This window comes from Coregonus lavaretus, assembly GCF_964263955.1.
Source record: "Coregonus lavaretus genome assembly, chromosome: 4".
Lineage (NCBI taxonomy): Eukaryota > Metazoa > Chordata > Actinopteri > Salmoniformes > Salmonidae > Coregonus > Coregonus lavaretus.
In genome coordinates this window covers 12,892,453-12,904,400 of record NC_139991.1, presented here as the reverse complement: position 1 = coordinate 12,904,400, position 11,948 = coordinate 12,892,453, and the positions used below count along the sequence as shown (strand labels likewise).

General features: G+C 40.8%; 1 protein-coding gene across 1 annotated transcript; it reads left to right on the top strand.

Annotated features, from left to right (window-relative positions):
• The first annotated feature begins 242 nt into the window (after nucleotides 1-242).
• Nucleotides 243-5,332, top strand: LOC311128279 (DNA replication factor Cdt1-like). The gene is given in 11 exon segments (XM_084160340.1): nucleotides 243-531; nucleotides 533-869; nucleotides 1,380-1,532; nucleotides 1,726-1,967; nucleotides 2,165-2,359; nucleotides 2,457-2,602; nucleotides 2,706-2,806; nucleotides 2,890-3,081; nucleotides 3,414-3,557; nucleotides 3,663-3,864; nucleotides 3,964-5,332. Coding segments are annotated over 11 exon segments (2,067 nt in total). The 5' UTR covers nucleotides 243-340; the 3' UTR covers nucleotides 4,128-5,332.
• The last annotated feature ends 6,616 nt before the right edge of the window (nucleotides 5,333-11,948 follow it).

Genomic DNA, 11,948 nt, shown 5'->3' with positions numbered 1-11,948 from the left:
TAGAATCCCCTCAATCACAAAATAGTTTCTAAACTACATCATGTACTGTCTATGATACAGCCTTCTCATAACTGATTCGTTCAAAAAAAGTTGATGTACTATGCACTGGCCAATCATTAAACAAAGTCTTTGTACGGGGCGGGAGGAGGGTGTGGCTTATGAAGGACCCGTGACCATTTCGCGCGAAAATGTGTTGCATGTTCCTGTGATGAAGTTCCGGTCATAGAGACTTTGATCAAGCCTTCATATATAACTCGGTGACTCAAACTTATGAGTTGAAATTTATTTATCGTTTCACCATTCGTCTTTCCTGACCCGAAGATTGACGTTGGACATTATTATGTCTCAGGCGCGGGTCACCGATTTTTTCATCCAGAGAAAGAAAGGTGCTAGTGGGGCTGCGCATGGTAATGGCAATAAAACGCAAGTTGTGGACAATGGAGTGGACACTGTAACAAGTAAGCCCAGCACAAGATATACTCGGTTGAAAAGCAAGAACGAAGCACCTACTACAAAGGCTACGATAAAGACGTTCTGAAAACAGTGTACAAGAGGAGTTTTGGAGGGTTATTGACGAGGCGTCTTCGGTCGATAAGGTGGAGAGTGTGTCTGGTGTGCTGGCGAGGTCTGATTCGGAAAAACAAACACTTCTCTCGAGCCCTCGAACTCCCAAGAGGACCTCTGCAGACGCTGAGTTCGATCTTGGATCAGCTGTATTTTCAACCACTACTGAACATAACACAGCGAAGAAGCGTCTTCGGATCGAGGCAAATAAAGATTCCAACGCTGCAGGGACAAGACCTGAACCGGTTAAAGTTGTAAAGAAGTCTGTCAGGAAGAAATTGATTCTCTTCAAAGACGACGAACGGGTAATGTCTTAATAATGGTATTTTTGAAGGCTGCTGTGGCTCGTTGGCCAAAGCCTAGCTATGGGGACATGAATGTTTTGTAAAACATTTGATTTTAATAAATTGCGTAAATTTAAGTTCTGTGGTAAACACAGGCATATTATCTTATAGCTACGCGTTGTTATGATACAATCTTCATCAACTAACGTCACTTATGTAGGCTAATCAAAACAAGCACAAATGCTTCATAAAGGTCATGTTAACTGACTGATATTATAGTAATGATATAGTAACTAATTTCCGGTTTTTAGGACTACAAGTTGGCGAACTCCATTGCTAGAAATGACAACCAAGCAAGTCTGGTCCAGAATGATTAACTAGCTAGATATCATAAGCTAGACACAACAAAAGACCTCGCATAGACAGGACAAGGCACGGCACATTTTTTGGTTTCCTAAAGAATTTGAAGACAAATTGTGAAGGGGACTGAATGTTTACAAGTCACAACTTAATCATTTTTTTTTGTATCAGGCAACCCACCGTCTGGCTAAAGATGTCCCGCAGGTACCCAATCCACTACCTGTTGATAAAGAATCAAAGAATTTAGTTAATCACAGTGCCAACAATTCTCCAACGCGCAAACCGCACGTTCAGGGCAGTTCAAAACCAAAAGCAGGGAACAAGGTACAGTGTTTTTGGTGGCTTATGCTTTCACCTCTGCTCATCACTGTTGTCTACACACCTGATCACAATTAGCCTAAATTCTAATTGTGATCAGGTTTCGTTTATCCTCAAGTTACTCTTTAGTCATACCATAATGGACAGCATCCTCACAAATGTTTCAATGGCATTGATTGTTGTCTTTCTACTACATCAGACTTTCTCCAAAGAGGATGTTGCGGCCCTCAAGTTCCGCCTTCAGAAGATCAAGGGCCAGACAAGGAAAGCTGAGAACCTGCCCTCTACGGCCCCTGAGTCTACTGCTACTGCCCCAGACCTTAAGACAAAGCTAGCCCATGTCAAAGAGCTTGCTGCTAAGGCACAACACAGGAAGGAGGAGAGGTTAGCAGAGGAGGCCAGATCTACTGAGGAAAATAATCGGCCACAAACCGAGGATGGGTGAGGATGAAAGAAGTATTTCAATTTTAGACAATAACCTTAAATTCTGCCAGGGTGGGTGAAGCTCAAAATAGTGAAATGTAATGCAAATTTATTCTACCACCTTTTTTAGGGATCTTTGTTGAGAAATGGTGTTGCTGTAGTGGCTTTGATTATAAGTACTCATTTGTCCTGATCTATGGTATGTTCTTTTTCAGAGAGAAGCTCCCAGCCTACCAGCGGTACCATACTCTTGCCCAGGATGTTCCCCCTGGCCTCAGCCTGCCCTTCCAGTACAAACTGCTTGCTGAAATGTTCCGTAGCATGGACACCATAGTGGGAATGCTCTTCAACCGCTCAGAGACTGTTACCTTTGCCAAAGTGAAGCAGGGTGTCCAGGACATGATGCACAAGTATGGAGCAAACTACAACTATCTAATTGGATGATTAGTAGAAAACCATGGGAAGGAGCAGCAGAAATATTAATTACTTTTTCTTTTTATTTCACAGGCGTTTTGAGGAGACCCATGTGGGCCAGATTAAGACAGTCTATCCTACTGCCTACCATTTCCGCCAGGAGAGAAACATTCCTACATTCAGTGCTACAGTGAAGAAGTCTAGTTACCAGCTCACAGTAGAGCCTGTCATTGAAGCCGGTGAGGGGATGGTCTCATGATACTTTGTATTCTTTCAACACAGATGAGTGTATTTGAATAATTGCTGATATGAGTGTCTTTCTTGTCTGTTTTTGTTTCTCAGATAAGAGTGAGGCACGTCCAGTGCTTGCTGCTTCCCGGCTGTTGGAGAGGAGATGTATTTTTCATCAAAACCTTGTCAGCATTGTGAAAGGGCATCACAAGGTAGGCACCATAAGAGAGAATATTTTGTACCTGTTTACTGTGAGATGACCCGACTTGGTAACCAATCTGTTTGTTGTCTTTAGGAGTTCCTTGCCAAGTTGAATCCTCCTATTAGAGTCCCAGATGACAAGCTTACCCGCTGGCACCCTCGCTTCAATGTGGATGAGGTGCCCAATGTCCTGCCCAGTGAGTTGCCCCAGCCCCCACAGGGAGCTGAGAAGCTAACCACTGCCCAGGAGGTTCTGGACAAGGCCCGCTCCATGATGACCCCTAAGGTACTTACTGACCTGTCTGTCCTGCATTCTCCTCCACACATCCAACCTTTACACATCAACTGTGTGACGAAGACACTATCCACTTTATATTTGTAAATGTTCATACTGGCCATTGCACATTTTAATAATTTATACTGTATATCCTATTGTGTACTTCTACTACTATTTTATTGCACTGTTGCAGGAGCTTGCAAGTAAGCATTTCTCTGCACGTTTTATACTTGCTGTAAACTGTGCACGTGACGAATAAACCTTGATTTGATTGGGCTTTAGTTTGATAAGACATTCATTTCAATTGCATTGTTTGGTATTAATAATTTAGCTCTTTCCAGATGGAGAAAGCGCTGGCCAACATGGCTCTGAAGACAGCAGAGATGGTCTGTGTAAAAGAGCAAGAGCCTGTTCCACAAACTCCCGTAGCTCCTGCTGAAACTCACAGTGCCCTCAAAGGGGTGTCTCAGTCCCTGCTGGAGAGGGTAGGTCACCCTGCTGTTCGACTTAGGACACATGATAAATGTGTGCATGTGGTACAGTGTGCCCTATGCAGTGAGGACTGGGACTGACCCCTCTTTTTGTTGTAGATCCGAGCAAAGGAGGCTCAGAAGCTCCAGGCTGCCATGACCCGGAACCCTCAGCAGGAGGAGCGCCTTGTGATGATGTCACGGCTGGGGGAGCTGGCTCGGATCCTGCGTAACGTCTTTGTGGCAGAGAAGAAACCCGCCCTGATCATGGAGGTGGCCTGTAACCGGATGGTCTCTAGTTACCGCTCTGCCCTGAGCACAGGTGAGTCATCTGAAGAAATGCCTGATGATTTATTATTATTTTTTAAACGTCCATTGGTTTTCATTGCATTAGTTCTGACATTGACTGACTTATTTTTAGGTGATATGGAGACGCACCTTCGCTTGCTGGCAGAACTGACTCCTGAATGGCTTACCATTCACACAATTAGAAAGGACTTCTATCTCAAGTTGAGCAAGACCATGGACCTGAATGTGGTACTGGAGAAGCTGAAGCAGAAGACCAAAGAGGAAGAAAGGCTTTGAAGATTGAAACGGCTATGTTTTTCGATGATGTGTAATTTGAGTAGAGACATATTGACCTTTGTGTATATAATGCAATTTGTGACTTCAAGTCTTTTAGTGATTATTGTACATTGCTTGGCTGGTTTGTTTACATTTTAAAGCAAGTAAAACTGCTTGTACCAATTCAATAAGCTTGCGTATTTTGTGTGTAGATTCTAACCGACTCATTTTGCGGGTGGTTTTACAGTTGTGGGAGACTGTCAGAAATACTACCTAATCAACCGGGAACACAGTTGTCCTATTTTTGTAATAAGAGCTTTCTAGTTCATGGACAGGTTTATTACGTGCCCTGTCTGTGTTTAATCCTTGTTTTTGAAACTGCATTAATTACACACCAGCATTGGATTAAATAGATTTACTCCTGTCAACTGCCATTTTATTTCTGATTGCACACAGATTTCCATCAAGCAGGTTTGTGTTCTGTAGTGCACAAAATGTTTCCAATGTGAACTGTTCATTTATTTATTTTTATTCTGCATAAGTTGGCTGTTGAACCAGTCATGGTGAACCAAGTATACTGACTATGCCTCTTACAACAATAGCACCAGTACACAACATAATTTATTACCAAAAGGAACCTTTAGACATTGATACTAATTGCATATAAATTGGGGCTAGCACTAATTGCCGGTTATGTGTGTTACTGATGGTAGGCTTTGTTACTTTGGTCCCAGCTCTCTGCAGGTCATTCACTAGGTCCCCCCGTGTGGTTCTGGGATTTTTGTGATCATTTTGACCCCACGGGGTGAGATCTTGCGTGGAGCCCCAGATCGAGGGAGATTATCAGTGGTCTTGTATGTCTTGCATTTCCTAATAATTGCTCCCACAGTTGATTTCTTCAAACCAAGCTGCTTAACTATTGCAGATTCAGTCTTCCCAGCCTGGTGCAGGTCTACAATTTTGTTTCTGGTGTCCTTTGACAGCTCTTTGGTCTTGGCCATAGTGGAGTTTGGAGTGTGACTGTTTGAGGTTGTGGACAGGTGTCTTTTATACTGATAAGTTCAAACCGGTGCCATTAATACAGGTAACGAGTGGAGGACAGAGGAGCCTCTTAAAGAAGAAGTTACAGGTCTGTGAGAGCCAGAAACCTTGCTTGTTTGTAGGTGACCAAATACTTATTTTCCACCATAATTTGCAAATAAATTCATTAAAAATCCTACAATGTGATTTTCTGGATTTTTTTTCTTTCTCAATTTGTCTGTAATAGTTGACATGTACCTATGATGAAAATTACAGGCCTCTCTCATCTTTTTAAGTGGGAGAACTTGCACAATTGGTGGCTGACTAAATACTTTTTTCCCCCAGGAACTTCAAACCTTCACATAAGGAAAGACAAACATTCACAATGGTTAACTTGATTAATAAAGCATAAAACACAGGATTAATAGAACACAAAACACAAAATTAATAAAACATAAAACACAAAGATTAATACATTTTGGCCCCCTTTAGTCATTGGTGAGGTGGTGTCACTCCACCACCTCACCAATAGCAAACCAAGGGTCATCCTCAGTCAACTTCATCTCAGTGTCTGCATCTCCTTCTTGAGCCCCTAGGAGGGGCATCATACCAGCCGTATGCACGACATCTGTAACAGACTTTCTCAGACAAGGAATTACACAGGCAGTACAGCACATTAATATTAGAAACACAACTACTAGGGTCAGAAATCCAGTAACCACCAATGATGCGAACTTAAAATGTTTATAGACACCACCCCTTTCTGCCTGATCTAGAGCCAACCTCTTTTTACTAAGTCATAAGAGTGAGATGGCGGATAATTGTTCAAAAGATCCCTTCCGTTGCATCCCTAGTCCAACCAATAAATCGTGGTTGGTCGTAATAGATATAATTAATCCAATTCACAATTTTGTTTATTGTCACCCACCAAAAGAACGTGGTAGTAAACCCTTCCCCTAATTGTTTCATAGCTCGGTATCCATCCGATACACCCCTTTGTAGCCCAATCGCATCCATCTAAATAGGGCTATTCTCCTTCTTGTTAAAACTCCTCCTACATCTGTTTAATCCTTGGTTCCTGGTGACTAATTCTAACTAGTTGAACCAGTATAACCAGGGCGCATGTATCTAGCCACCCCTTTGGAATTCTCTGCCTTACACTGCCCTTACTGGCAGACGCCCACCACACATCGGTTACAGGGGCTGTAAGGTTCAGAATTCTCTCCTGTGCTTCCAAACTTAAGTCCCCAATTGATAATTGGTGATGTCTTTATTTCTCTTTACCCCCCATTTGGATGTTCAGTCCCCCTCGGTCTCATACCCCCATCCCCAAGTGTATTTAAACACTTGAGTCTAGGAACAATCCGCCGTGGGGTCCAAACATGAATATAATAGGATTTTATAATCCCAATTATTGACATTATCCTTATTGACATGTACCCCACCCGTTGGCTACGTCCCTTATTTTAAATCTGACAGTCTGCCCTTCTCTGACTCTCATTTTGTAGGCCACTCGTCCTTGACGGTCAGTATGTAGGGTCGCTTCTCTTCTCTTTTACTTCTTAACAATGGTAAAGGCATAGCATAATTGGTGGTGGATCTTGACATATCAAGACCATTGCCGAGACTATGATGCAACTCAAGTTATCCATATTCCCAAAAACCGCCAACCCTCTCCTGTCCTCAGTCTTTCTGCTTGGTACTACCCCATACTCACACCTCTAGAAACACCCCACAGTGATGATAGGTCGGGGTAGGGGATCTTCGTTAACAGAGTTTACCCCCAGACCCTATTGGCTCCAGTTCTTCTCTTTAACTCTGTGTGTGTTCAACGGTGTTGGCATGTGGGCCTACCTTTTTGCAGTGGGTAACGTTGACCCAAGTGGCTCTCTCAGCTATTCTAATGGCAAAGGCAGTGACCAATATTACCTGATAGGGCCCTTCCCAACAGGCCTGCTCCCAGTTTTTCTTCTTTAGGGACTGGATGCTCACCAGTCACCTGGTTAGATAGAGTGGGTCACCTTCTCCTTTAGTTCACCTGTGGGGCACAAATCCTCTGACATACGGGTGTGGTTAATAAACGTTTTTTTTTTTTAAAGTATTTTGTCCTCTCCTTCGTATATATTTATTATTTAATCCTACCATCTCCTTATCATCCCCCTTTTGACACATGTTTTGCTCATGTGTCAATATTACCACCTACCTAAACAATCACTTAGGTAATATTGGTAATTTATCATCCAATTGCCATCCCTTATTTATTTTTGAGACTGTCCCTTGCTTCTTTATTGCTCCTATCTTCCTGATCTCATTACTAAATAAATGATCTAGGTAATAGCTGTTTCGCATTAGATTGTGCCTTCCTCTGATTACTGCAGCTCATTGCATTAATTTAGTTTCAAATACCAACTTGTTGTTTATCAAAGCATACTAAAAATGAAATTTAAATGACAACATTTGATAATACCTCAATTTACTTATATCCCGTAAAAGTAATCCAAGATTAGTACAATTGACTAGCAACAGGTATCCCTCATTCAAGGAAAGCTCTCTCTCTCTTCTGTTATTTTATGGTTCAAATCATATATATTATTACCAAATTATAATCTTCTTCACACTTTTCACAGTATTATAAATTACCCTCAACTTGGTAAAATAAACTATCTTAAAGTCCTTCTCTCATGCCTTTAGAATTTACTAGTGTGGATGATTAATTAACACCAGATGGTTAAAACAGAGTTCAGAGGCAATTCAAATTATTCAACGAACTGTTCCATCCCATAGTATACCAAACATTACCATTCATTAAGTCCTCATGACATTCATTCTCATAAGAAATCATATATACCCCAAACTCAGCCAAAACCGAAAAACTCCATAAAATTCACTGTGCGTGCTCCTCCAAGACCTATCACCCTTGACCTGCTGAAACCCCCCCAAAATTGAAACAATCAAAGCTTTATAAACATCATACTAGGTGTGTTGTTTTTTGTTTGAAAAACCCAATTTGAAAAACAACAACCACAAATAGCCAGGCACCACTTAAATACTGCCTAACTTCACTACTGCTCCCCCTAGCCCTGGGCAACATTCCAATGAGATAAGCTAATCTCTTTCTCCTGGTTATAATCTAAAGATGGTAGTACACACAAAACATGATACAGATATCCCCTAACCCATCAATAATTGTTTGCATCAATCTAATTTCTCATAACTAATCCATAAAACCACTCAAAATTCCTCGAGTATACAATGATTATTTAATTGATTACCCTAACTCTGCTACATGTGATCTCATCTCAAATGATCCATTATCAATTATTTGATCAACCCCCTAGGAAAATCTGTCTCCCCTTCTATTGTTCCTGTCCCCCCTGTAAATGTCATATTTCAGTTTTTTAGCCAATACAATCACGGTTACATCAAAAGTAATGCAATGTCTATATTAGGGTGTAAGGTAAATTATTCCTGTTTTCTTTTTCAGCTAAACGTTTTATATCCCTCAGTTAATGGTATTTTCTCCCTAATATATCTTCATACTCCTCTTCTTTCCCTAAATGAGATTTAATCCCTTGCCTTTCCTCTACTATCCTTCTATCATTACTGGATCAATGATAATAACTGTAATAACTATTAATAATAATTGTAATAACTATTTCACATTAAATTGTGCCTTTCTGTGATAATGTTATAATTGTAGCCTATTGCATTACTTTAGTTTAAAATATACGTTTGTTTATTTAACAAATCCAGAACCCACCACAGGCTGGCGCTATTCCCCCAGCACGACAGCCAAAGCCACTTGCATCCCCTGGTCCCCGTAACGAAAATTAATTATCGTTCTAGAATTCACCAACTATTTGCATACACCACTGGCGTCAAGCAACCTATCGAATAAAGTAATAACAATTAGAATTTATCAAAGCACTGCCTTTCAGTCAAGTATCTAGACCTCTACTTGAAATCCCACAGTTCAATCTAACTCGCTTGACTGTCTCTATTTATTTATTTTTCGCTAACCAGAGCCATAAATTATTCTCCTTTGTCCTCAACTCAATTTTCACAGCTCTATCGCCATTTCAGTTCGCTATTCAATTTCTTTAACTGTTCTCTCTGATTAGGCCCTAATTAATAAAACAAATACTGGCTATAATTTACCAGCACACATTTAATTCATATCCCTATCATTTTTTGAACTATGTACTGTCTCTCACCCCTCCCCTTGCTACACAACGGGGAAGGCGCGGGGACCTTCTAACATATTTTCATAGACCTTTCTAGAATACTTCTACTTAAGCTATCTAATTCAACCTTTCACATTTATCAATCCACATTGTAATCTAGGTTTATAGCCCCAATGCGAAAGCTTTACCCACTGTCCCTACCTGTGTTCGAACCCGGGACCCTCTACATACATTGCCAGTCACCCCACACATTCCGCGATGCTTTCAAAGTAAATACTTCCAGTTCATAGAGCAAGTGACGTCACCAAATGAAAATCGCACTAGCTTTCACCTCAGCAAAAACTCTCTCCCTTCACCCATACCAGCCGCCGAATTCACTCATACACACAGATTTCACCTTATGCCATTGAAATGCCCAACAAAACATAATAGTTCAATGGAACCCTCTATTTCCTCTCCACTATTTATACATTACTTCCATAACCACATTAGTTATGGTCCGATCACCCATCAAACCCCATCACATGATCAAACAACGGTACAACCTTAAACTCATATTCTCTACTTTCTCGCCCATTACGTACGTCTACGTTCGGGCGAGCAAGCCCATATGTATATATCGTCAGAAACCCACAGGCACCTCTCAAACAATCGCCCCGTGGTGTTCCCAGCCAACTCCCAATCGACACAAATCACCCCCCAGTCTCTCCTGACTCTTCAAAAGCCACACTCTCGCTGTCTCCAGCCCCTCACCTCGCGTTTCTCCCTCCCGTGTCCAGTCGGACCAGGTTTTGTCTGTTTTTCGTTTTAATTTGTAATATTCGTCCGTTATTTAATTATTTAAAGTACGTCTATCTATTTATTTAAATCAAATTATTCCCACCTAATTAGTTAAAGTCGGTGCATATTCATATTTCAACGATAAACCAAATTATTTCAGTCTAATTATTTAACCAGTATTTTGCAGGGTCAAACATCAACCGTTAAATTAAATAATAAACCAAATAGCTTCAACTTAATTATTTAAAACCAGTATTATGCTATGTCGAACATCAAACATTAAATCAAATAATAAACCAAATTGCTTCAACATAATTATTTAAAACCAGTATTATGCTATGTCAAACATCAAACGTTACAGTTCAATTATATCAGTTCAAACGTTTCAGTTTAGTCATACTAGTTATTCATTATTTTACCTTTATGTTCCCAATTGTTATTAACGGGTTATACGGTTTAAGCAACCACAAACCCAACAGTTATTCACAAATTATACAGTTTGGACAGCCACAGACGTCTTTAATTCCTAAATAGTTTTCTATCAAGGTATACAGGTTTATTAATTTTAGTAACCCGCATTCCCTCTTTTATTTCGTCTGCAAACACTCTTTTATTACACTGGGATCATTCGCACAACACCCCACACTCCAAAGTGTCCCTCTGATCCTAGCCGTACCTAGCCTTTGCTGATACGTGTCAATAGCGTCACCCCTTTCTTAAAGAGTTTTAAGTGCCTCCTATGAACCTAGTCATATCTAGTCTGAACTGATATGTGCCATAGCGTCGCACTGCCTATCTATTTAAAGTACCTCCTATGAGCCTCAGTCATAGCGTCGCACTGTCTAATCCTACAATTCCCATGGGTTTAACCATCACAATTATCAAACATTTGCATAATATACAATGGAATCGAAGTAGTATACTGTAATCGTTGTTTATAGTACAATAGGGTTCACTTACATCAAACAGGTGCTTCACAAAATTAATTTGGATAAAGCCAATGTGCAGAACTTTAGTTATATAACAATAGGTGTCTGCTTACCTGTTTTTAGAAGCCCAGGCACTTTGTGAAACACACCGTTCGACGACAGCGATGTCCAATGGGCTGGATGAATTCCAGCGAAGTTCCGCTACCAGATCACAGTCGGAGGTCACCAATTGTTAGAAATAGCGTTAGTTCAAATCTGGTATTGGAATAAGAGAAAACATGATCAAGAGGTATTCAATTCAAGCTAAATGTATTATATGCAAATGTATATATGATAAGTATGAAGGTTTGTATACGGGCTCACTGAAATACCACGCAGGGCAGACAGAGAACTGATCCATTGTTCTAAGTTCTTCTCCAAATACTCTGACAGCTCCCTGCTGGCCTATCAGAGTAGAGACTGAGCGTGGTTTAGACTTACTCAGCCTATCGTTGGCGCACAGGCTGGTCCCAGTCCCTTGGCGCGTCACTGTTGCACACTGTTGCCAGGCATAAGTTGTTATCATCACAACTTGTCCCGAGTCAGCACCCATAGACACAGTTCCCCTGTACTTTCCCACCCTAACTATACTCTTTGTACCTACGTCCTTGGACGGTTCACAAAGAGGCAGTGTTCGTGTATGTGAGACACAAGTTCTTATCTCCCCCTACTCCCTAACAGCTCCTCACATGAATCACAGCTTGTTATGTTAAACAGTCTATATCAGTACAGCACAAACCTATTATGTTTAATCATTAATGTATTCTTTCTAAGCTAGGCATCACATCTAGTTATAAGAAAATACATCCCCACACTAGCTAGCTACTACAAAATAGTATTACAAGCATGCATGTTCTTTTGAATAGAGAGCTAGCATTGCATAGATGGCT